The following is a 26,641-nucleotide window of genomic DNA, read 5'->3' on the forward strand; positions in this document are numbered from 1 at the left end:
GGTTCGAACCGAACCGGTGCGATTAACCCATTTTTGCACTGATTTAGTTTGAACCGGTGCGATTACTCTTTCCCTCAATCCCGCCTATTCTTTTCCGCATCGGTTTTTAAAAACCGGTGCGCATTTTTCGATGCTCATTTATGTTTTTCTACTAGTGCTACCGGCTGTTTTTGCCCCTATGCGGTTGTGCTCCTGGTTTTCAAAGGTAAATTGATAGACTTGGAAATTTTTGATACTATAGAGAGTATGACTGGTTTCCAAGTCAATCAATCACAATGGTGATTGCCCCAAACCACGCGGACAGTCGGCCATTGCACAGGCGGGTAAGCGTTCAATAGTATCTGGCCATTGGCCTCTTTAGATATTTCTAAGACGAACAATGCTTAGCTGCTATGTTTTTTTACTTAGTTTATTTTATTATTTGGAAACTGGCCGTTAGTTTTGCACCTGGGCAATAACAGGCTTTAAATAGGATATCCAACTAAGATAGCGACCGCTTGTTATATTACAAGCGGTATCTTTTAGTTATCTTGGTTTCATTAACCTAAGTGGGAATAACGGCCAAATACCGAATGGTGTCAATGAGACATGCGGTTTGTTCGTTCCGTTTAGGTTCCATTTTAGATTATACAGGTCAAACGGCTATGAGTTAGCCCACTTTGGGTTAATTAGTCTTTGCCGCTTGTTTTTGGGTTATAGAGCAATGTGCCACCCAAATGGGAGATGCTCTCTCCGACGAATTCACCCGGATGGGCGTCGCTGAACGCCTTCTCATGTTGGAGTAGATGGATTATTGTTTAGAAGTAGACGGCAATGAGCCGTATCTAGGCGCTTTCAATGTTTAGCTGCTAAGTTATGGACTTAGCTTATATCCTCAAATTTATCCATCTGTATTTCCCTTAAGCAACAGCAGGCGGTATCTGACCAAGATAGTAGCGAGTTTCCATTTTGTTATGCAACAGTCGGTAACCCCTGTTATTCTTTAGGTCTCATTTGTTCAATTCAAACTGCGCGAGCTTATCTTAATCCAGATAGTCGGTAGGGCCGTTTGTTTTTAAGTTTATAGAGCAATGTTCCACCCAAATGGGAGTTGCTCTCTGTGACGAATTCAGCCGGATGGGCGTCGTCAGATGCCCACTCATGTTGGAGCAGGCGATGGTTTGTAATATTATCCGGCCATTGGCCTCATTAGGTTGTTCTAAAAGGAACAACGCATAGCTGCTAAGGTTTTAGACTTAGCTTATGTCTACTCATGTTGCAGCAAATGTAAAATTTTAATAAGGTCGCCTGTACATTGTACATACGGTACTCCCATTGGGAGATGTACATAAAAATAATAGATAAAAACAACTCTTTATTTATGGGCTTTCTACTTTTGAAAAATTACAAGCCTTAGAAGTAGTAATTTTTTAAGTTGTCTACATTCCAAATTCTGGCTAGCTGCCTGTCGTCTGGAGTTTCAAGGCGGTAGGTGTCGCCTCTTACTTCCTCATAGATCCGGTAAGTTCCTTCCCAATTTGGAGTCAGTTTTCCCTGCTTATTGGCTCTACCAGTTGCCTCCATTTTCCGTAACATAAAGTCCCCCACTTTCAAGGGTCGTTTGTGTACTCTTTTGTTATAGGCTCAGGTCATTCTCAGACGGTAAATCTCATAACGCAAGCCAGCATTGCTCCTGCGTTCTGGGAGTGAGTCCAATGCTAGCCACATGGCCTCCCAGTTAGCCTCTTCGTCATAAAGCATGACTCGAAGAGTTGGCTCATAGTGCTAAATGGGCAAGACAGCTTCAGCACCAAAAACCATGAGAAATTGGGTTTCACCAGTCGCCCCTTTTTTAGTTGTTCTAATAGCCCATAGGACATGTGGAAACTCATCCGCCCATAAACCACAAGCTCTTTCAACTTTCTTTTTAATGCCATCTGAGATTAAATTGTTTAAGGCTTCAACCTGGCCGTTTGCTTGGGGACGACCGATTGATGCAAAGCAATGAGAGAACCCTTGGTCTCCTAACCAACTCTTGAGAGTAGGCGTCTCAAACTGAGGGTCATTGTCAAAGACCATAGACATAGGTACCCCAAACCGGGTGATAACATTTCTCCAGATGAAGGAGATAACATCTTTTGTCTTGATGCCTTTGACCGCCTCTGCTTCTACCCAATTTTGGTGAAGTAGTCAATAGCAACCAGGATATACCTCCGTCCGCTTGTAACAGGCGTATACGGACCCAGAATGTCCATGCCCCATTTGGAGAATGTTACTGGGCTGTGAATGGCCGTCAGATCAATGGCAGGACGGTGTATAAGTTTGCCAAATCTTTGACACTTATCACATTTCTTCACCATTTCTATGGCGTTTGCTTCAAGGGTGGGCCAAAAGTAGCCTTGCCGCCTAGCCCTCTTTGTTAGGGACCTTCCGCCTATGTGAGAGGCACAAAAGCCCGAGTGTAGGTCTTCTAGAATTTCTTGCCCCCTTTCAGGGGTGATGCATTTCAATAAAGGTCTCAGATAACCCTTCTTGAAAAGTTCTCCATTCACTAGTAGAAAAAATGAATTGCACAGCGCTCTTTTCGCACCGGTTCTTGAAAATCGGTGGGAAAAGAAATGGGCAGGATTGGGGAAAATACTTTTCCCACCGGTGGGAAATCATATTTTTCGCACCGGTTCAAACCGGTGCGAATTACGAAATATAAAAAAAAAAAAAAAAAACGGGCTGCTTTTCTTCTTTCTTTCTTTCTTTCTTCTGTACTTTTACTTTCCCTCTCGTATTCTCCTTCGTTCTCCATCCACAATCCCGAATTGCCCTAGCTTTCTCACTCCATTGAAGCAGCACCTCCGCCTCCATTGAATCGTGCTCTATATTCTCCATTGAAGCCGAATCTGAGCTTTCTCACCTCCATTGAAGTTGTTCCTGGTTTGCTTCGATTTCGCTTCCTTTTGGTTTTGATTTTGTTTTTTTTTTTTAGCTGTTCTTGATTTTAATCTTCTTTGCGATTGATGAATTGTTGGTTTATTTTGTTGTTGTTGTTTTAGGGTTGTCGAATCTGGTTGTGTTATTAATGTGTTATTGGATTGATTTTTAATGGATTTGCTCATGAATTTGTTCTATGTTTGAGTGATTTTTGCCAATTGAGGTTAATTGGAAGAAATTAAGGGTTTTCTAATTTCTCGAGGCTGTTAATTGGAAGAAATTAAGGGTTTTCCAATTAAGGGTTAATTGGAAGAATGTCATGCAATTCAATTTCGTCAGGTTTCTTTCAATTTATGTACATACATTATTGTTGTTAATATATAATTCGTGAACTCTTGTTATTGTATATGTTGAAATTTTTGAAATTTATTTTATTCCATTGAGTTAAATTTATCTGTATTAAGTAGAATATGATGGCATTGAGTTAGATTTAAAATTTATTTTGCGGAACTAAGTTAAATCTTGCTATAGTGAATAGAATATTGGTGTTTTCTGTATTGATTGAATTTTTTTTTCTACGTCAATTTGATTCTTTAGAAGTGGGAAATTGGTGTACAACTTATGGTATGAAAACGCAAAAAGATTGATTACTAATAGTCATTTCAATTGAAGATACTTATTTTTCGGTGTTTAGAGAGACATAAAGAGCAATGATATAAATCGAAATGATGACCGGATTACGGAATGCACATTGTGGATTTGTGGTACAATCTTATAAGTGTTGTGATATGTTTTGTTGATGATGTTATCAGGGAGATGATTTGTGTGTTAGCTGCTACTACATTGACAGTGAGCTCAATGCTTATGCCATATCTTCTGCTCAGGTCAACTGCTTAGCTTGCTTATCTATTTTTATACAACTATTGTACGAATACACAAAGGAAGTACGGAATTGTGTTGAGTACATTTGATAATTCGGTTCCATGGAAAGTCGAAAAACCTTTAAACTGTTGCCATGCTTCGGTGATTGTAAGTTGTAATTGCTCTGTGTAAATGGATCATTTGGTAAAAAAAAAAAAAAAAAAAAAAGTTGTTTGTATGAACTATTTTAATGTTAATTCGTTTTATGGAATGAGCGTTTTACTGTCAAGAGCTTTTATGATTTTTATTTGAGTTACAAAGAAATGAAAGGAAATCATATTGTTTTCTGTAGAATATGTTCACTTCTGAAGTTGGGGTTGGGAATTTAGGAATGCATTTGATAATTTTGGCAGAAAGATATATATTGTCTTTGTAGCATGCAAACAGCAACAAACATATTGAGCTAATCTGTTTCTCTCTTATTACTTGCAGCTCTATTCAAACACTCCTTCGGATTTTGATTTTAAGCTTGAAAGGTGTGTAGTTCTAACTTTTGTTTTATTTATCATCTTTCATGAGAATTTAGCGGTGATTCCATAAAATGAATTGTTTGTTTTTACTGTTGTTCTCAGCCTTGCTCAAGGTTTTCGCTGCTTGTCAGATTTTGTGGAACACCTTGCTGCTTCAATTGATATTGTGTTTCCTGTCATCCATGGTCCTTTTGGTGAAGATGGTACTCTTCAGGTATTGCTCTGGCTGACCCTCTAATACTTTGAGGACCAGTTCATTGTAAGCATTTAATATTACCGATGATATTTCTGATTCTGTGACCTTGACACTTATTTGTCTTCTACTATAAATTTTTAGGAGTTCATTTTCTGGGGTTAGTAATGAGTGTTAGGACTACGCTACTTTTTTTTTTTTTTTGGTGGGGGGGGGGGGGGGGGGGGGGGGGGGGGGGGGGGGGAGGGTATTGAGGCTCTAAAGGTCTATGTTGTTTAATCTGACTTTGAATGGATTGAACCAGGTTCTTGCTTTTCGGGATATCAATCCACAAGCTCCTGTACACATTTTGATCATTCCCAAAGTTAAGGACGGTTTAACCAGACTCGCTAAGGTACTTATGGTAGCATAGTTTTGCATTTCTGTGATGTTGTGTTCATATCCTTGCTTTTCTAGGTGTTTACATGAATGCTTCATTTCAATTAACTGAAAGTTCTGTTGGCTGGTTAATTTCTGTTTTTAGTGTGTCCCAACAACTTTGACATTTTATTTTGCTTGTGATGTCCTTGGGATTTAAGGGCTTGGGAGTTGGGACTTGATGCTTCCTTTTGATTAAAGGATTTGATATTGGGGTTCCATGTGTTTATGGCTAATTATATGCATTTATTTTTCCAGATTTAGTTATCCCTGGATCATTTTGGCATTAGTTATAGTCAGGCCAATTTTGTTGCAAAACTTTGAATAGAAGTTAAGTTGTATTGTGCACAAAAGTTGAATCAAGTGTTATAAGCTCATCCTCGAGAACAAGAACTAGGAATTAAGTGTAAGTGTTCTATAGGACTACTAATATATCAGAGTAATCGCATAGATCTGAATACTGCGCTTTTAAAAAGGATCATTTAAGATGCATGAGTTTTTTTTCTTTTCATTTCTTAAGCAATTAGTTAGAGAGTTTATTAACAATGCAGAACTGAAAAAGCTTAATACAGACCTCCAGAACAACAGAACCAAAAGCTTGCAGGCAGACAAAACCTGCTAAGCAACCACCTTACATCACTATCACTTCTCTAAGCTCATTTGAGCATCTACAAGAAACTTTCAACAAAATTTCATTCACAATAACATCAAAAGTTATAGCATTTACCATGAAATTTGCGGTATTATTATGAAGACATAACTGCTATATTGACTCAGTATATCATGTAATATACAGCTTTGATTGCGAGCTTTTCTTCCAGTTCAATATTACTGTTGTCTTCAACTCAGCATCAAAACCAGTAAAATAATCCCAAGAGCCAACACTTTTAAAGGACAGGTACTTGATTCTTTCAGGTTGATTCTTTCAGGATGATGTGCAGATTCACCTTTTTCTAACACACCCCAGGATCTCTTTTCTTGCTTTAAATTGTTGGCATTACAAGTAGTAGGATCCTGTGACCACTATTCTATCTGCCATGTATGCTCAGCTCTAGTGTTGATGGGTGTTCCTATTAAGGGTCACATTTCAGCTCTAATATCTGTATCTTGCCTAAATCGTTATATAATACTAGCATCAATGTATGGTATTATTCAGGATTGTTGAGTCTAGAGGCCTGTAATAGTTAACATTGAGCACTCACAAGTCACAAACCAGCCCGTATCTACATGAGTTAGAAATGAGTTTCAGATATTTACAAGATTTGGTAGCTAATGGCTCAACTTATAAAAATAGAGAATTTTTAGATTCTTTTGATTTATGCCTGATGTTTATTTGTATTGATACAATTAGATGTGCATTAACGAAATTATCATGCTGCAGTTAACTCTAGAGTTAGCTTGAATCCTTCCCCTACAATGGACATCAATGCTGCCATCGGCAATGAGGACACCAGCTTGGGTGGGGAAATGGCATTTGATACTACAAAGACAAACACCATTGCCACTAATGTCACTGTGCTCTGCTCTACATCAGTTTTGCATTCTTGCCGCCCTTGAAGTCCTGAGTTCTATTAGTTTTTGTATACTGTCAGACAACATATGTTAGTGTTTATATGTCCAAAAATATATATGTTAGTGTTTATATGTCCAATTTTTTTTAGTTTTTTAAAGTGTAATATTACAAGTTATTGATGAAAATATATGAGTTTTATGTATATTATGATTATATATAACTATTTGGTACAATTTAAGTGAAAAAAAATAAATAAATTTTAATTTTTTTGGGGCACTTTTGGCACCGGTTTTGGTAAAGAACTGGTGCTAAAAGTTTTTTTTAAAAATATTTTTGGAGACTTTTGGCACCGGTTCTAAGACAAAACCGGTGCGAAAAGTCCTTTTTCCTACCGGTTTTGAACCGATGCGAAATTTATGGGGTTTTAGCACCCCCCAAATACAACCCGGTTCAAAACCGGTGGGAAAGGGGGGTTTGAACCAGTGGGGAATTCGTTTTTTTCGCCTAGTGATTGTGAACTTCAAAGTTGGCCGCACGTTTTTTCACTGCAACCGCTTCTAGGTATGCATCCGGCAAAGTGTCGTCTGCTAGGTAAGCCCGGATGCCATCCATCCAGGTTGAGCTTCGGTCTTGTACTCCAATGGGATTTTCTTCAATACTTCTTTTCCCATAACTTCCCAAAAGACTAACCTAGGTGTATCACAGGAGGCAGATGATGCCAGCTTAGAGAGAGCATCCGCTTGATTGTTCTCTGACCTGGGCACTTGACTTAGATGAAATTTATCAAGTGTCCCATCCTCTTCTTTAACCGCCTGCAAATATTTGATCATGGCCGGATGGGTGGCCTCATAGTCACCATGGTACTTGCTAACGATCAATTGTGAATCAGAATAGGCGTCAACTTTTCTTGCCCTTGCCGCCTTGCACATGCGGATGCCGGCTAGTAGGGCTTCATATTCTGCCTCATTATTTGAGGCCTGGAACTTGAACCGTAGTGCATATTCATACTTATCTCCTTCAGGAGATTGACATATCAAGCCTGCACCACAATCGTTCATAGTAGAGCTCCCGTCCACAAATACTTTCCAAACCTAATCAAGCTTCTCTGGCTCAGCCGGCCTTGTCATTTTGAAAATGAAGTCGGCAAACGCCTATCCTTTCACTGCCTTCCTTGGTTCGAAAGAGAGTTCAAGGCTTTGAATTTCAATAGCCCATTTGATCATTCGGCCGAATGATTCCACGGTTGTCATTGGACGCTTGATAGGTTGGTCTGTGTAGACCACAACCGAGTGCGCCAAGAAGTAAGGTTTTAACTTCTTGAAAGCCATGAAGAAAGCAAGGCCAAACTTTTCAAGCATTGAGTACCTCAGTTCTACTTTTCGTAGAACATGGCTAATGAAATAGACCGGGAGTTGGGTGTCGTCTCTTTCAGCAAGGAGAACAGCACTGAGAGCGTGATTTGAGATGGCTAAGTACATGTAGAGGACTTCCTATGGCAGAGAACTAACAAGCCTCGGCAATGAGTGCAAGTGCTCTTTCAATTTTTGGAAGGCCGCCTCAGCTCCGTCCCCCATTCAAACATAGTCTTCTTTTTTATGGCTTGGAAGAAATAAAGGCACTTGTCGCCTGACCGGCTGAGGAATCTCCCAAGTGCCGCTAGACAACCTGTTAATTTTTGAACTTCCTTTACACTGCGAGGTAACTTCATGTCAATGACCGCCTGTATCTTTTCTAGGTTGGCCTCTATCCCCCTCTGATCAATCAGAAATCCAAGAAACTTCCTAGACTCAACACCAAAGACACATTTCTTGGGATTGAGCATGACCTTGTGCCGCCTGAGTGTGGCGAATGTTTCTCGGAGGTCAGCAAGGTGATCTGTCAGTAGTTTGGATTTGACTATCATATCATCGATGTACGCCTCTACATTCCATCCAATTTGATTAATGAAGACTGTATTAATTATTTGTTGGAAAGTAGCAGGCACATTCTTCAAACCAAACGGCATCACAGTACAATAGAATAACCCTTGATCAGTGACGAATGTCGTCTTCTCTTGATCTTTCTTTCACAAGGGTATATGATGAAAGCCTAAGTAGGCGTTCATAAAACTCATCAAGGCATGGTCGGCCGTAGAGTCGACCAAACTGTCGATCTTTGGAAGAGGATAACTATCCTTTGGACATGCCTTGTTCAAATCTGTGTAATCAACACACATGTGCCAGGTACCATTCGGCTTCTTGACCAACACAACATTTGCAACCCAATCTGGGAAGTAACATTGCCGAATGAACCCATCATCTAACTTTTTTACTTCGGCAGCTGTCGCTTGACTTCTTTCCTCACCATGGTTTCTTATCTTTTGCCTAACCGACTTCTTTTTGGGATCCACAGCAAGCTTCTGAACAGCTAGATCCGGGCTGATGCCTGACATCTCTTCTACTTCAAAGGCAATGATGTCTTTGAATTCCTTCAACAAATTGTGCAAGTCTGCACCCAAACTCGCAAAAGCAGCCGTCCCAACCTTAACAGTTCGCTCTGGACGAGTGTTCGTCCAGGGTAATATCAATGTGTTCACCAGCCGACTAGGGACAGAGTTCATCTGACCGTTCCCCGGTAAGTGATTGCTATTGCTTTTCTTTTTTCACAACCACCAATTGGTCGACCTTTCTCTTTTTTCCGGCCGCTATTAAAGCAGGCGCATCATCCTTGATTTCGTTAAGGTCTATTGGCACTTCACCTTGGCCGGATGCGGCCACAGTAGGCTTGACGTTTGATAGGTAGCACTCTCTAGCCGTCTTCTGATCTCCTTTTAGGGAGCCAACAAATCCATCCTCCTTCTCAAAATTAAAAAGCATAAGGGATGGAATGATAACGGCCTTGGATTCATTCAGAGTAGGGTGGCCCAATATCAAATTGTAGGTGGTCAACTCTTCAACAACCAAAAACCGGACTACCATGTGGCGTCCTTTTCCCTTTTCCCCCAGCCAGATGGGTAGGTGATTCGTCCTAACGGATGCACAACTCCACCCCCAAAACCAACTAAGGGATGAGATACTTTATGCATACTGCTGGGCTTGTACTTGAGCTTTGTCAAGCCCTTGTTGCTGATGAGATCAGCCGAACTTCCAGTGTCAATGAGGATCCAGCCTACCTTCTGGTTGGACACTTTGCATTCAATGACTATGGGGTCATCATACAGTCGTCTGACCTTGCCCCTGTCTTTTTCAGTGATGACAACTTCAGGGAAGGTGTCCTTAGACGCCTGCCCCTCGTCCACTGAGCTGACATCCAGCCACCTGATGTAGTCCTTGGTGCCCTGAATGGTTGGGCCTCCTCCAGCAAAGCCGCCTACTATTGTATAGATCGGTTCTTCATCAGTGTCCGAACTATTAGGAGGTTGTGACTTCTTTTTGGACGGCTGCCCATGGTTAGTTTGCAGGGTAACCTTAGACTTCAGAATATACGACTTGAGCACCTCTTTATCAGCCAGTCGGTCCAACAGCCGCTTGAGACTATAGCAGTCGTTGGTGTCATGGCCAATGTCCTCATGGAAGTGGCGATACTTATTTTTGTTCTGATTTTTGGTAGAACCTTTCATAACAGCCGCCTTCTCAATGGTCACCCGGTCTTTAATCTCCATGAGGATGGAGTAGCAGTCCTTATTAAACTCATACTTTGGGACGTACGATTTCTTTCTTTTTCTTCTGGGACGACTGTTTAGAGTCATCAACCGCCCAGACTTCTTTTATCTTTTTCTCTTTTTTGGTCGGCTGAGCTGGCAGACTCTCTCTTTAGTCAAACTGCTTTGAGTCCGACTGCTTACTGATGTTGCAGAGTTCGGTCGCCTGTATATAGGCGTCCGCCTCCATCAGAGCTTCTTGGAGAGTAGCAACGCTCTTTCTGACGAGGTCAAACTTAAAGGTCGACCCGTCCTACAGACCTTTGAAGAAGTCTGTATAGGCCACTTCATCAGACAGACCTTGAATTTGAATTCTCATCAGATTGAACCACCTGACATAGGACCTTAGCCGTTTTCTATCCCCCTGATGTATTGCACCCAAGTCAAGACTTGTTTTCTTAGCAAGAATATTCATAGAGAAGTTTGAGGCAAACAAGTAAGCAAGCGTCTTGAAGCTGTTGATGCATCCGGCAGGCAGGTTGCCAAACCATCGTTGGGAGACGCCCTTTAATGTGGCCGGAAAACATCACACCAGGCGGCATCATCCAACCTCGGTAAGTACATGAGGTTGGTGTAAGCCATTAGTCGATCTTCTGTGTGTGTGGTACCATCATAAGTGCCTACTAGAACGTTTTTAACCTGGCCGGCTGTGCCGCCTCGATTATTTCGTTGGAGTACGCAGAAGGTTGTTCCCCAAGTTTTAGCTGACGGAGCTGCCAGTCCAATGGTTGGACATTCTGTGCCGTCTGACCCCCAAAGAGAGTCAGCTGCATGTATGGTTGACCATACGGCATGTATGGCTGTTGAGGCACATACGGAGCCGAATGGATTATCTGAGGGCCAGTGTGGACGGACAAGCCACCTGACTAAGACACGAATAGTTTCGAGAAAGAAACAAATGATTTCGAGCTAGGAAGGTATGACGATCGTATGAATAATTTCAAGGAAGATACATAAGATATTGATGAAAATAACACGAAGGAGGCCGGACTATGATGGACAAAAGGAACTTAATTAGGCCAGAATCACGAACATCATCAAGCAAGTCCTCACAACTTTGTACCACAAAATCAAAAACAGAATCCCAAGCATTAATATCAACGTCAATATCCTTTACGCAATTCATGACGACATCTTGCCATTCCCAATAAGGGGACTCTCTCTTGAACTCTAAATTCACATTTATTGTTTTCACGTTAACTTCATTAAGGCCGTCTTCCTGGTACGATAGGTAGACGGTAAAGAGATCATCAACTGGCTTCTGGTCATCATCATTACTAGTAGTATTGTTTGGCTCCATCACCCAAGATGTAACTTCTACCCCTCGTATTGTTAATGATGTTAAACACCCCATGTTATGCATTATTAAGGTTAAAGGCTTTTTGATATTATTATTACTTCAACATTCATAATCGTACATAATAATTATATATAGAAAATATTTAAGTGGCTGACTTGCCCACCAAGCATGCACTTCATTACCCACACGGCTATGCCTGATTTTTATTTAAAATATCTAAATTATCTTATTGGAAATAAGCACTGTCATTTTCTTGAACTAGTGTACAAATCTTCCAAGGATTCCAAGTTTTACTTATCTATTTTTTTTTATTATTATTATTTTATTATTACTATTAAATTAAAAAAGTTACTATAAAAAAATTTATTTGTATAAGAATGAGAATAAATAAGGGAGTGAATATTATTAGTAAAATAAAATTTTAATTTTAGTCTTGATTCTTTTTAATTAACTTCGTAAATCATTATATCATTCATACAAGTATATCATTATACTCCATATTAATCATTTTTAAAAAAAATAAAATAAAAAATAAAAAAACATTATCTAGCTAATATTGGTCGTGTTTGATAATTACTTAATTAGCTAATGTGATGTAAAAAAACAGGTATATATTTAACAGCCTACAACTTAGTAAGTAAGTATAATATTGCAACTCAATAATTAATTATAATTACCCCGAGTTTGATTCATTTGGGTGTGCTATTTGAAATAAAATAAAATAAAAAATCACACATTAGCTATAGACTGTAGTCCCTAAACAACATTAAACAAGTCTTGTGTACAACGGTGTATATTAATTTTATTGTAAAATGGTCAGTTTGAACGTAACTATAACTATTTTTATGGTAACTTTAACCACTTAAAGGGCAGCTTTGAAGTTTTCGTTGGTTTGATTTTTATTTCATTGTGTAATTTTTTGTAGATACTTGATTATATAATATAAAGACTAATATGATTAATTTAACACATTATAAGTTTTTTGTAAGATAAAATTTATTAATAGAAAAATAATAACTTCTGCAGTATAAAGGGTAACTTTAAGTACTTTTAACATAACTTTAACCCGCTTTACAATAAATTAACGTATACCAGCCTTTTTGGAGAATTTGTGAATGACATTATATTATAGCTATTTTCACTATCTATATCTTATTACACTCATCTTATCAGCCGACTATCTTTATTTTTCTTACAGCTAATTTTGAAAATATTTTTTTTTGTTTTTACAGCTATGAATAAGGAGATAAACAAAATCAGAGAGATATACAAAAAATCTATATAGAATTCCAATTAATATTTGGAAAGATATAATAATAGACATAATTTAGGAAATTCCTTGCGTATAAAGAAAAGTTCTTTTTTAAGGGTTTGTTTTGAGCATTTTATATTAGGTTAGATATACAAATTACACATGAAATTTTCTGAAAAGTGAAAACACCACAAATTAAATAGTTGTTACTTTAATATTTCCATGACCACCCAAACCAGGCCATGAATTCCTCCTTATTGTATTCAAGGTCAATATCTGAATATGATGTGTTATCTTGGGCAGTTGATGATGAGTCTACTTCAACCTCAACCTGAACCTCAAACCTGAACCACCCACTCGACGACTTCTTTACAAACCAAATATGTTACCATGATAGTCGTATCCCTAACGGAGAAAGAAGTATTACGCGTGTGTTAGATAGAAGTACTGATTTCGAAGATGAGCTTACGGAATGGGAAGTTAAGGAGTGGCTTGGAGAACTTTATGAGGATGAATATGGTGATGAATGTGTTTATGAAGCGATAGAACAAAGTTGTGAGGAACTTGTATAAGATGTTGAAGCTAAAACGCGTGCATTGATTGTCAAGATAGTCAAGGTGGCTGAGACTATGGATATGGATATCGAGGAAGTTGCTAATAATACTAATTTCAAGGAATATTCGAATGAGGATAATGAGCTTAGGATGGAAGTGAAGAGTTTCCTACGAAAAATGGAGATCTTAAGGCCTATGAATAATGAATCAAGTAAAGAATCGAGGGGTTTCTCTCAGGGTTGTTCGATTTGCTTGGAGGAGTTTGATAAGTCGGGTGATGGTTGTGAACAAGATGGCGCGTTTTTTCCTTGTTCTCATGTTTTTCATGGGGAGTGTATGGTTTCATGGATTCTTGAGGGGAAGAACACATGTCCGGTGTGCCGATATAAGTTTATTCCTTGTTATTTCATCTTTGATGAAAATTAAGTTGTACTACGCCTCCTTGTATATAAGGGTGGTGCTATTGAATTGATGTATAGAAGAAAAAGTTCCAAGTTATTACTGAATATATATATGTTGTTGTATCGATCTATTCTTTCACAAAATTTAAAATAGCTAGCTCTAATTCTTTTTAACCATAATGTTTTAGGATTTTTATAACTTCTTGACAATAATAATAATAATTCATCAATGATATATGGTTGTTGTTTCGGGTGTTTTTAGTCCCTCGGGAGAGTTACAATACTGGGTATGAGCGCCTGACTTCTGTACTAGCAAAACCATGAAACTCCGGTTGGGTGGAGTTCCGCCTCCGAAGATCAAGTTAGTATGATTCCGGATGGGTAAACGGACGAAAAGTAAATGGGTATTTCTCACTGATTCAGGAAGATTCCACAATTAATATTGCTCGGGTTTTTTTGCTTGTATTTATAAATGCCAATAAATGAGGATGATTCCTCTATTTATAGCAGATGAGAATCTGCTCCCCCATTGGGGGTTCAATGCCACGTGGCATCCTCTCATTAGATCCCTCGGGGCCTGTATGAGGGTGACATGTGTCAGGCCCTCATTGGGCCACGTGGCAGGGGTAATTTTTACCCCGAACCTACCCTGAGTCCGACCGAACCTACCCAGAGTTCGGTCGGACCTTTTCCCGTTTCAGCTGACTTTTTGCGGAGCTTCCTAAGCAATTTTGTAAGGGGTATAAATAGATTTTTTTGCTCATTAAAGAGAAAGATTTTTTTTCAGTTTAGAATAGATTTTAGGTTAGTTTTAGGTTTTAGAGAGAGAAACTCTCAAAATTTTAGAGAGAGAAAGTGAGGAGCACAATGGTTTTCATGGATTTTGGATAATCAAATGAGGAATTTGAAGATCTCCACCTTATATCAATGAGCATTTCTTACTTTCTCTTCTCTTATTGCTTTATTTAGTTGCTTTCATTATGCTTGAGTAGTTTCCCTTCTACTAGGTGTTGAGTGAGGCTTTGTAATGATTATTTGAGTTATTTGAGATAAATTTGATGATAATTGTGTGATTAAATTGATTGAATTGATGTTGGCATGTTGTTTGTTTTTAGATTGGATTGATCTCCCATGATAGCACACTTAATTGCATATTGGTTTTAGTTTGACAAGGGATTGTGAATTAGAATTGATATATTTGATTACATTTTGGGTAATTTTCTTCTATGCACCTAGTCAATGAGGGATCTAGGCTAGGAATTTGAGAGATTACTTTTGAGTGTAGTTAATTCTCATTATAATTCTTTATTTGCATGATTGATTATCAAATGGATTCTCATTAGCTTATTAATTGTTCTAAGTGGATCTTTTTCCCTAGTAGACTTTATCATACCTTGTTCTTTATATGTGTTTTAGTGTAGTTGTAGTGTCCTTTATCCGTAAATCAACTTCGGCATAGCTTAGGCATTAGATTAAGAACAATCTAGCATTACCGTTCCTTGTGGTTCGACTCCGAACTTACCACTAGACTTGTTTAGGGGTTAGTTTTAGGATTTATAAATTTATTTGATTGAGTGTGGAATGTGCGACCGTTCTAACGCCCGTCAAAATGGCGCCGTTGCCGGGGAACGATGTCAATGCTTGATTGTTTTTGATTGCTTGAGTCTAGGTCTTTGTGTATACTTTTTTTTATTTGTTTATTTATTTTTTGTTTGTTTGATTGTTTTTGTTAAAAAAAATTAAAAAATGGCATGTTTCTCATTTCCTCAATATGATAATGAGCCTTTTTGTGATTATTTCAATAGACTTGAGGGACTTGTAGATCGTAATTGTTATAGTCTTTGGGAGGCTTCTGAGATTTGTTATTTTGTTTTGAATAAGAAAACTAGGGATATTGTTGAAAGCATGTATAATGGTGAATTTAAAGCATTATCAACTGATGATGCTTGGGATTTTTATGTATGGTTTGCTAGGGATGTTTACAATAAGGGTAATCATGTTTCTAATATTGATGTGCAATGTGTCGATTCTTCTAATGTTAGCATGCATTCCCATGATTTGTCACATGATCTCATTAGTGAACCTAGAACAAATGATTTCAACTCTATTTCCCCTATTGTTCATGATGATGAGGTGCATTCCAATGTTGATGAGCATGGTGTGTTTCATTATTCTTCATTATTTAGCATGCCTTCTTGTGATGTACCTTTTTCTCCCAATAATGAATCTTATATGCTTGATTGTGCCCCCTCTCCCCGTGATGATGATTATACTCATCCTTCTAAAGTTGATGCTTACAATCTTGGTTGTGATCCTTTTCCCCTTGTTAACCTTCAATTTTCTTCATCATGTGAGTGTCCGATTGATTATTTAGAATCCCTTATTAGGTGTGTTGAGCTTGATTCTACTTTTGGGCCAAGTAAGGAGTTGTTTTTAAATTCTATGAGAAGTCAATTGGAGATGATGAATAGGAGTGAAGAGCGTATTGAGGAGGTAATAAGGAGAAAGGAAGAGCTAGAAAGCCAATTGTCATCTTTGTTGCATGATATTGAATCTTTCAAATCCCATGTGTGTATTGAAGATGATGATGATGATGTTTTTGTGCAATCAAAAGATTGTGAGGAAGACAACAATGAGCTTTTGAGTGAAGGAAAGAGAGTTGAGAGTGAATTAAATGATGATTTTATGAATCAAAACCCTCTTTCTTATTTTGACCAAGTGCATGTTTGTGATTCCTCTATTCATGAGTATTTGGACTCATTTGAGATTATGTCCCATTTATTTTGTGAGGTTCAAATGAAAAATAATGACATTTTGAGTGAGTTCATTGAGAATGCTTCATGGGAAAGAGATGAATTTGAGATGAATTTGCATCCATTCATGCATGGTTTTGAGATCTTAGGCTTTCAGATTTCTAAGGGAAATGTTGTTTATCGTCGTGATAGGGAATTGGAAGATGAGGTTGTTTCTCTTGGAGATTGGTTGTTTGAGGGAGATGTAGATCACGAGTGTTCTTCTTTTGAGAATTCAATGATTAACTTTCATTCCCTTATTAGTGACGAGAGGAAAGGTGGTGAAAATGAGATCATTTGTGAGACCATTTCTCCTATCCCCCCACGTCATCATATTCCATTTTCAAGAAAATTTGATCATGTTCCCTCCTATCCCATGACACTCCCTTCTTTTCTCAAAGAGCCTATTGGGGACCCTCTTTCTATTTGTGTTCTTCAAGCTCCCCACTCATCGATTATTGAGGAAAAGGGTGATTTTTCCACCAAAAAACATTTTAAGGAGAGTTTGCCTTCCTTTTCTTTTTCTTCTTCTTCTTCTTCTTCTTTTGTTGAATTTTCTTTTGATTCTTCTTCTTCTTTTTCTTGGCATCTCTCTCCTCATTTGCGTGCACTATCCTTGTTGCACGTTATCTTCCCGTCATTTTCCTACCTTCTTTCTTATGAAATGTGTAGTAGTGCATTTGATAAGCTCTTACGATCCTTGCAATATTATTTACTAGAGCAGTCAAGCTTGGACCTTAAGCAAGCCTTTCTCAGGAAGTAACCCGTGTTTATTGCTTTCATTTTTTTTATTTTTAGAATAGTTTTCGGCCTCATGGAAATGTTTGTGTGCTTGGTGCTAGGTACATAACTTAATATACTCTTATGCATTGGTTTGGATCAAGAATCAAGGAAGTTTGACTCCACTTTTGCTAGCACATGGAAAACAAGATTCAATTTTAGAGGTAGTCGGCTCCAAGAAGGTTTAATTGGGTCATTTGCGGGTACTATACCCACCTAATATCCGGTAATATCCTTCCTTGCTCTTCCTCTAATGATTTGTGACTTGTTGGACATATGTTGGTTGGTTGGATGACTTTCTTTCTTTTCTCCTCCCATAGATTCTTTGGTTTAAAGTTTGAGCATGTTGCCTCATTCAAGCTTGGGGGAGGGTATTCTATCATGTTTGGTGGAATTTTGATTCATATATGCCATGCAAATTTGTATATGCATTTCCATTTTCTTTATTTTGAAAATTCCAAAAAGATTTTGTTTCTATCAAGGCAAATTTGCAATGTGTTTTGTTTTGTTCTTACTTTTGACATAATACGCTTGGACTTGTATTCTTGAATGTCTTTATTCCTAAATTATAAAGGTATGCACGGTTTGAGAATGTGTTAGGTTGACTCTAGGATATGATATGCTAAGGTAGTTGTTAAGAACTTTGAGACCATGAAGCCCTAGTTCACTTGCTTGTGGTAAGATGGAGTTGCTCTCTATGGTGGATATGAAATCAAGAGTTAGTTATTGCTATCCCTAGTGAGGTAAATTGTTCAAGCCTTCATCATACTTTGTTGAGCGGCATATTTGGATCCTTGGCTATTGCATTCTCGTATCTAGAACTTGACTTTTAGCTCCCAAGATCGCGACTGTGCCACTTTAGGGGATGACAAAGGAATTTCTCTTTTTATAGGATAGATTTTCTATTTTTGAGTTTAGTTTATATTTGCCCCTCTTGCTAGCCCTTTTGATCCATATACATTCTTTTCTCTAGCCACAATACAAGCCTTGAAGCCTTGGTTTCACTTTCTACCTTTAGTTTTGTGAAGCAATTTAGTTTTCGAGCTTGTTTTATTGTTTATGGTGCAAGTTTAGAATTATGAGTTTATTTGCAAAGCAAGTATGTGTTGTATATAAGTTTGTGCATAAAAGCAAATGCATTTTGAGAAAAAGTCGTCCAAAGTTAAAGAGGCAAGGACTTTTAAATGAAAAAAAAAAATGTCGAAAAAAAAGGTAAAAGAAGAATGAAAAGCACAAAATGATTTTTTTATAGTTGTTTTTTTTTCCCCTATTTTTGTTAGTTTGTTTTAAATAAGCTTGGGGAAAATTTATTTTATGAGCATAGTTGGTACTTTTGTTTTGGATTCGTTTGGATCTTGTGGAAAAAGTTCCACCCGAGCTTCACATGTAGGTTTACCACCAATTTCAAAAGTTTTCCACTCCTTTACTCTCCTAGCCTGTGTATTACAACCTTGAAAGTCCTTTTGATCCTAGAGGGTTAAGTCATTTAGTGGTGGCAGGAAATAGGAATCAAGCCTATAGAGCGAGTTTGCATAGCCAAGATGTTGGGTAACCTTCTCATGTTTTGAATTTCTTACTTATTTTCCGGTTCCTTCGTGGAATCATGAGAAGCTAAATTGAAAGTGGATTTGAAACTTGTAGAGAGGTTGTGGTTTGATTAGTTGGAACAAAAGGTGGAATATGTTTCCGTTAGTTCTCTATGCTTAGCATATGCTATGTTTCAATCAACCTTGGACACCTTAGAACGTGCATACCTTTATTTTTTTTTTAGAAAGATTGACATTCTTTAGTGCTTGTTCCATTGTAAAAATCCACTTAAGAACGCTTGTAACCTCTCTTTTACTTCAATTTATTTTATCTATTTGTTTATTGCTTTGCCTTGATTTTTGTCAAGAGTTATGGGTTAAACTCTTAGGATACCCTTACGAGAGCATACTCGTCCTCTAGAGCGATCTATGGGGTTTAAAGTGCTTGATGCATGCGCTAAATGCATTCGTGATTCCTACGAAAGTGAGTTAGTGTATATTATTTCTCTTCTAGTTTTATTTTATTTTATTGTTTTTTTTAAAAAAAAAATAAAAAAAAATAAAAAATACATCGTTTTCCGTTGTGTTTGTTTTGTTTTGCTCGAGGATGAGCAAAAGTTAAGCTTGGGGGTGTTTGATGAGTGACATTTATGTTACCCTTAGGGGTAGTGTATTGGTCTCTTTTCTCCTGTTTTTCTTAGGTTTTTCTACCTCTTTTCTCCTCTTATGGCTTCCTTTTTTTTTATGGATGAAAAGTATGCTTATTTGCGCTTGTTTTGATAATCTTTATGCATAATTTTATCATCCCCATGCTCTCGTGATCTTTGCTATCTTTTGCAGGTTCCATGGCGGTCCTAAGCACGGTAGGAGGCCCCTTGGCCAAGTATGGAGGCATGGACAAAGACAAGAGGAGCAAAAGGGAAGGAGAGGAAGCAAGAAGAGGAAGTTCAAGAGGAGGTGTGGCCGAACCTCTAAGAGGTTCGGTCGAACCAAGGTGTGGTCAAACTTTTGAAAAGTTCGACCGAACCTCCAAGGCAGTTTCAACCAAGTTTTCAGCATGTTTACATGAGGGGTCGAACCAGGAAAGTTCGACCAAACAAGGATCAGGGAGGTTCGACCGCACCTACCCTGAGTTCGGCCGAACCTACCCTGAGTCTGACCGAACCTACCCAGAGTTCGGTCGGACCTTTTCCCGTTTCAGCTGACTTTTTGCGGAACTTCCTAAGCAATTTTGTAAGGGGTATAAATAGATTTTTTTTGCTCATTAAAGAGAAAGATTTTTTTTCAGTTTAGAATAGATTTTAGGTTAGTTTTAGGTTTTAGAGAGAGAAACTCTCAAAATTTTAGAGAGAGAAAGTGAGGAGCACAATGGTTTTCATGGATTTTGGATAATCAAATGAGGAATTTGAAGATCTCCACCTTATATCAATGAGCATTTCTTACTTTCTCTTCTCTTATTGCTTTATTTAGTTGCTTTCATTATGCTTGAGTAGTTTCCCTTCTACTAGGTGTTGAGTGAGGCTTTGTAATGATTATTTGAGTTATTTGAGATAAATTTGATGATAATTGTGTGATTAAATTGATTGAATTGATGTTGGAATGTTGTTTGTTTTAGATTAGATTGATCTCCCATGATAGCACACTTAATTGCATATTGGTTTTAGTTTGACAAGGGATTGTGAATTAGAATTGATATATTTGATTGCATTTTGGGTAATTTTCTTCTATGCACCTAGTCAATGAGGGATCTAGGCTAGGAATTTGAGAGATTACTTTTGAGTGTAGTTAATTCTCATTATAATTCTTTCTTTGCATGATTGATTATCAAATGGATTCTCATTAGCTTATTAATTGTTCTAAGTGGATCTTTTCCCCTAGTAGACTTTATCATACCTTGTTCTTTATATGTGTTTTAGTGTAGTTGTAGTGTCCTTTATCCGTAAATCGACTTCGGCATAGCTTAGGCATTAGATTAAGAACAATCTAGCATTACCGTTCCTTGTGGTTCGACTCCGAACTTACCACTAGACTTGTTTAGGGGTTAGTTTTAGGATTTATAAATTTATTTGATTGAGTGTGGAATGTGCGACCGTTCTAACGCCCGTCAAGGGGAAACCTCTGAAGAATTGCTGCCTGACTTTAATCAGGCTGAGATGACAATGGGATCTCCGCGTGGCACTGCAAGCACTCCCAGTGATGGAATATTGGGGTTGGGTCAGGAAGGCGGTGAAGATCCCGCCTCTCCCTCCCGGGTTGAACAAGAAAACCCTTCAGAGAACGCGAGTGGTGAAGAGACCGCCTCCTCATCCGGTTCAGAGCAAAGTGGCAGTAGCAGCAGCCTTCTTACATCAGATGCGGATATCGAGGAGGAGGAGAGGCCCACATGGAACAATAAGGGCGACCCTTTCCTTATCGCCGTCTCTACAAGAGATAAGGCCAGCATGGCCAGAAACTTAGAGGACTTTGTCAAAATATGTCCTCTTGGAGAAGATTAGAGAATAATCGTGCCGCTTGAGATGGGCACTATAGTCTGGGAAGATGATCAGCCAAATTCAAACTGGTCTTTTGGCTGTTTAGAGGCGGCGTTTCTAGCCGGTCTCTGCTTCCCTTTGCATAACACCATAAAGGCCATTCTTCGAGGGTATGGTCTGGGTATTTAGCAGTTAACCCCTAATTCATGGGTTAACATCTTAGGTTATATCTCCGCCTGCGAGATGCAGAACATCAACCCCGTCTGGGAGGCCTTTTCCCACATGCACTATCTGAGTAGAAGCCTAGGCGGGTGGAGAGCCTGGTATACATTGACCACCTACCCTCAATACCTAATGACCCAAGACAAACCGTCCAAGTGGTCGGACTGGAAGAATAGGTTCTATCTGGTTTCTGCTCCCACCAAGGAGGAAAACCGGGAATATAGGATATACAACCGGAAGCCAGACCTCCTGGGGCACAAATGCAAAAAGCCTCGAGTCCTGGATGAGGACTACGAGGGGATAATTGAGGCGAGGTTTTTTGAACAAACCACAACCACCCTCTCTAATGGAGAGTTAATAAGCGTGCCCAAGAATTGGGTACCAAAGCACATATTCCTTTGTGATGAGGCATTTTTGTCCGCCTGTAAACTTAGCACTCAGTTTGAAAAACCTAGGTTGCACTAGTGCTTGATCCTGTTTTTCCATTTGTACATGATGTGCTTTCAACTCTCTTCTAACCGGATGGGTTCCTTTTGCAGTGCGAGCCTTAGCCATGTTGTCAGCAGAAAAAACACCGGCTAAATCTGCCAAAGAAATCCGCAAAGAAAATGCGGAGAAGAAACTTGCCGCCCAGGCGGCAAAAAATAAGGTATACTGCTTTCCTTTCTTTTTCCTTTAACTTCCGTTTGACTTCTTCCCGGTCGCGCTTTTGCGCGTTTGTTTCAGGATGGGAGCAAGGTGCCCCGCTCCCTTACAAAGCTAATAAGGACCAGGCCGGGGGAGGAGCCGGCCACTCAAAATAAGGGGAGGAAGAGTTCCTCCCAGACAGTACCCAGTCGGCTGACGGTTAGGGGTAAAATTGTCAAAAACACAGGCCTGGGGTTCGATCTTACCTCCAGGCAGCCGGATGTCCCAGAGGCATCAAAGGAGACAGCGCCGCCTAAGGCATCCGACGCCTCTGTGCCGGCTGAGGGCAGTCGTGGCCCTCATCCAATATCCCAAGGTACTAATGATCCTTTCAACCCTTCTTTGCTTGGCAAGCCCATGCAGGTCAAGTTACACTCCCAGCTCCAGCCAGAAGACTCTTCTGGCAGCCGGCATTCAATAGGAGGGAAGTATGCTGCCTTCTCACCATCTTTTTCTGGTGCAGATCACTCCCCTCGCTGGCTGGATGTACATCAGTACGCCCGGGCCATGCTGAAGGCCATCCCTAGAGAGGAGAAGGAAGCAATCCCAGGGATCAACACCTTCAATGCCGACCAGGTCATGGCCGGCCTGGCTGAGGTATATGCTCTTCCAACTGTTTAAGTTATTATGCCGTCTGACCCCTTCTAACACCGCTTGGGCTTTTGCAGTCAATGCTTCGTGTGGAAGGGCTCAAGAAAGCTTACGCCCGCAAGCAAGAGGAGGTAAAACAAGCTAAACGAGATGCGTCCAATGCTCATAACGTTGCCCAATATTCCATGATTATGCATAAATTGAAAACTAAAGGCATAATCATGCACCACGCGGACTCCATCAAGACGCTCCAGAAGTCTCTCAATGAAGCCAACACAAAGCTCCACAATCTCCAGGCGAAGAAAGAGAATGATGAGGCGGAGGTGAAGAGGGCGTCGGATTCTCTCAAAATCCTGGAACTAACCAGGAAGGAGAATTCTTCGCTGCTGACTGAAAATGTCCGCCTGAAGAAGGAGGCGACCTCAGCCAGTCCGAACTTCCAAACCACGCTGGAAGCATAACAGAGCCGGCTCATTGAAGAGAATGAGCAAGACTGCGCCAATCAAATGCAATTGGCTTGGTCCCTGGTGCATCCGGAAACGGAATATGCCATCTGGGAACTTGCATACAAATACGCTGATCTTGCCATTGAGGCGCAGGAGTCGAACCAGCCGGCTCCGGAGCCTTATGAGGAGTGGGCCAAGAAGCAGATCGATGCCATGCAGGCGGAGATCGACACAGACGGAGGAGAGGAGCATGGTGAGAATCAAGAGATTGTCCCTCCTGCTTCGGAGACCGCCCCTAAGAACCCGGCTCAGTCTTAAGATTTTATGTCTTAAACTTTTTTCCGGCCTGCGCGCCGCGTATTTCATGTATCAATTTCACCGGACAGGGGTCCGGCTAACATTTGAACAAATTTATTTTTTATATACATATACCGACCGAGTCGGTTTGCTTTGTCATTTCAATTCAATTCTTTTCAATTTCTGCAACTTTTGAATTTTTGCAATATTGTTTTGCCTGCTCTTGCGATATGGCGAATATATTAGCTATGTCTGCCCCTGGATGGTTGGTTGCTTAATTAAGTCTAAGAAAGCAGCCATCCATAGTTATCCGGACCGGACGTATGCTCTTCAAACCTTGGTTAAGTATGAGGCAAGGGCTGACCTTGTAAGCCGGTTGCACACTGAAGTGCAACTTGCCGCCTATATTGCCATGGGGCAATAGCAAGGCGGATTCTGGGGGTCAACAGGGTCTGACCTTCCGCATGGACCATTGGGCCGGCTGGGGTGCTTTTGGGCAAAGGTCGGCTGCTATTCAAGGTTGAAACTACTGTCTGCTCTGCATTAGGGCAATAACTGGTGGCGACCTAAGATGCTACTTTCTGGCTTTATTGCCTTGGGGCAATAGCCGGTTGTAGTATGACAAAATTTACTGGTTGTATTGCCTTGGGGAAATGGTCGGTTACAATTTTTAAGATGATTTTGAAGTTAATTAGGGTTGAACTTCAGGATAGAAGTGGAGGCCGGCTGTAGTGCTTCTGGGCAAAGCCGACTGTTTTAGCAAGATTTAATACACCGTCTGTATTGCCTTGGGGCAATAGCCGGGTATATCTTATTTGCGATAGGTTATTCGAACAGACATGGGCTATCTTTAACCTAACCGGTTAAAACCGTTTGAGTTCATGACGCATAGAACAATGTACCACCCAGAAGAGAGATGTTCTCTTCGACGAATTCACCCGGATGGGCGTCGCCGGATGACTGCTTAGGGTTAAAGCAGGTGGTTTAAAATATGTTGGCTATGGGCCTTTAAATAGCTAAGTTAGGTACTTAGCTTCATATTTTCAGCAAACGGGTGCCCGGTTGTGCATTGCACTTGGGACTTAGACGGTGCCCGGTTGTGGATTGCACATGGGACTTTATACAAAAACAAAACTGAAATAAAGTATTCTTTTCATTGATATACTCTATTTACAAAAATATTTACAATATCCTTAGAAGTAGTACTTTTTCAAGTTATCTACATTCCAGGTTCTGGCTAACTGTCTGTCGTCTGGTGTTTCCAGGCGGTAGGTGTCGCCTCTTACTTCTTCAAAAATCCAGTAGGGGCCTTCCCAATTGGGGGTTAGCTTTCCTTGTTCATTTTTCCTACCGGTTGCCTCCATTTTTCGTAACACAAAGTCCCCCACTTTCAGGGGCCGCTTGTGTACTCTTTTGTTGTAAGCCCTCGTCATTCTCAAACGGTATTGCCCCTGCGTTCCGGGAGTGAATCCAATGCAAGACGCATGGCCTCCCAATTAGCCTCTTCGTCATAGAGAATGACTCGGAGTGTTTGCTCATAAAGTTCAATAGGCAAGACGGCTTCAGTGCCATATGTCATGAGAAACGGGGTTTCACTGGTTGCCCCCTTTTCTGTTGTCTTGATGGCCCAAAGGACGTGAGGTAACTCATCCGCCCAAAGACCACCGGCTCTTTCCATCTTCTTTTTTATGCCGTCTGAGATGAGCTTGTTAAAGGCTTCAACTTGACCGTTTTCCTGGGGTCGGCCAACAGATGCAAAGCAATGCGAGATCCCTTGATCTCCTAACCAATCCTTGAGGGTAGACGTCTCAAACTGAGGACCGTTGTCAAAAACCATGGACATTGGAACCCCAAACCGGGTGATGATGTTTCTCCAAATGAAGGAGATGACGTCCTTTGTCTTGACGCCTTTGACCGCCTCGGCCTCGACCCATTTAGTGAAGTAGTCTACAGCCACCAGAATATATCTTATGCCACCTGTGGTAAGCGTATAAGGACCTAAGATGTCCATGCCCCATTTTACAAATGGAACCAGGCTGTAGATAGCCGTCAGGTCTGTTGCCGGACGATGTATGAGTCGGCCAAACCTTTAGCACTTGTCACATTTCTTCACCAATTCCATGGCGTCTGCCTCAAGGGTGGGCCAAAAGTAAACTTGCCGCCTGGCCATCTTTGCTAGAGTCCTGCCGCCTATATGTGATGCACAGAAGCCCGCATGCAGGTCCTCTAGCACCTCTTTTCCCCTTTCTGGGGTAACACACTTCAGCAACGGCTGGAGGTAACCCTTTCTGAAGAGTTCTCCCTTGTACATTTCAAAGCTCAAAGCTCGTTTTTTAAGTGCAGCCTCTTCTGAAAAGGCATCCGACAAAGTGTCGTCTACCAAATAATCCCAGATGGGGTCCATCCAGGTAGAGCTTCGGTCAAGAATTCCGATGGGGTCATGTTCAATACTTCTTTTTCCATGACCTTCAGAAGACTGACCCAGGCGTATCACAAGTGGCGGATGAGGCCAATTTGGACAGAGCATCCGCCTGATTATTTTCTAATCGGGGCACCTGACTTAAATGGAATTCATCAACTGTCCCCGCCTCATCTTTTACCGCCTGAAGATATTTGATCATTGCCGGATGGGTGGCCTCATAGTCACCATTGAATTAGCTAACAATCAACTGTGAATCCGAGCAGGCGTCAACTTTTCTTGCCCCTGTCGCCTTACACATGCATATACTGGCTAAGTGGGTTTCATATTCAGCTTCATTGTTTGAAGCTTGAAACTTGAACCGTAGTGCATATTCATACGTATCCCCTTCCGGAGATTTGCAAACTACGCCTGCACCACAACCGTTCAAGGTAGAGCTTCCGTCTACGAATAACTTCCAAACCTGATCGGAATTTTCCGGCTGTTTTGGCTAGTCATTTCAACAATGAAGTTGGCAAACATCTGACCTTTCACTGCCCACCTAGGTTCGAAAGTTATCTCCAGGCTGTGTATTTCAACAGCCCACTTGATCATTTTGCTGGATGACTCTATAGTAGTCATTGGATGCTTGAGTGGTTGGTCAGTATAGACAATCACCGGATGAGCCAAGAAGTAGGGCTTCAACCGCTTGACTACTTTGGAAAGAGCCAGCCCAAATTTTTCAATCATTGGGTACCGGAGTTCAGCATTTCTGAGTATATGGCTGATGAAATACATCGGGAGCTGTTTGCCGTCTCTCTCAGCAA

General features: G+C 40.2%; 2 protein-coding genes across 3 annotated transcripts; both read left to right on the plus strand.

The window, feature by feature from the left end:
* The first annotated feature begins 2,415 nt into the window (after positions 1 to 2,415).
* LOC110709157 lies at positions 2,416 to 6,574 on the plus strand. Of its 2 annotated transcripts, XR_002508861.1 has the most exons (7): positions 2,417 to 2,907; positions 3,717 to 3,788; positions 4,258 to 4,301; positions 4,398 to 4,509; positions 4,793 to 4,882; positions 5,702 to 5,803; positions 6,287 to 6,574. XR_002508861.1 is itself a non-coding variant. In XM_021887371.1 (5 exons), the coding sequence occupies exons 1-4, from the start codon at positions 3,649 to 3,651 to the stop codon at positions 4,839 to 4,841; spliced, it is 345 nt and encodes a 114-aa protein (XP_021743063.1). In that variant the 5' UTR covers positions 2,416 to 3,648; the 3' UTR covers positions 4,842 to 4,882; positions 6,287 to 6,574. The 2 variants fall into 2 exon arrangements, 1 of the variants encoding a protein (XP_021743063.1); XM_021887371.1 differs by lacking the exon at positions 5,702 to 5,803 and having other exon boundaries at positions 2,416 to 3,788.
* Positions 6,575 to 13,278: 6,704 nt separating this feature from the next.
* On the plus strand, positions 13,279 to 21,197 carry LOC110709212 (E3 ubiquitin-protein ligase RNF13-like). Its single transcript, XM_021887423.1, has 2 exons — positions 13,279 to 13,578; positions 20,850 to 21,197. The coding sequence occupies exons 1-2, from the start codon at positions 13,279 to 13,281 to the stop codon at positions 21,195 to 21,197; spliced, it is 648 nt and encodes a 215-aa protein (XP_021743115.1).
* The last annotated feature ends 5,444 nt before the right edge of the window (positions 21,198 to 26,641 follow it).

This window comes from Chenopodium quinoa, unplaced genomic scaffold (assembly GCF_001683475.1).
Source record: "Chenopodium quinoa cultivar QQ74 unplaced genomic scaffold, ASM168347v1, whole genome shotgun sequence".
NCBI classification, from domain to species: domain Eukaryota; kingdom Viridiplantae; phylum Streptophyta; class Magnoliopsida; order Caryophyllales; family Amaranthaceae; genus Chenopodium; species Chenopodium quinoa.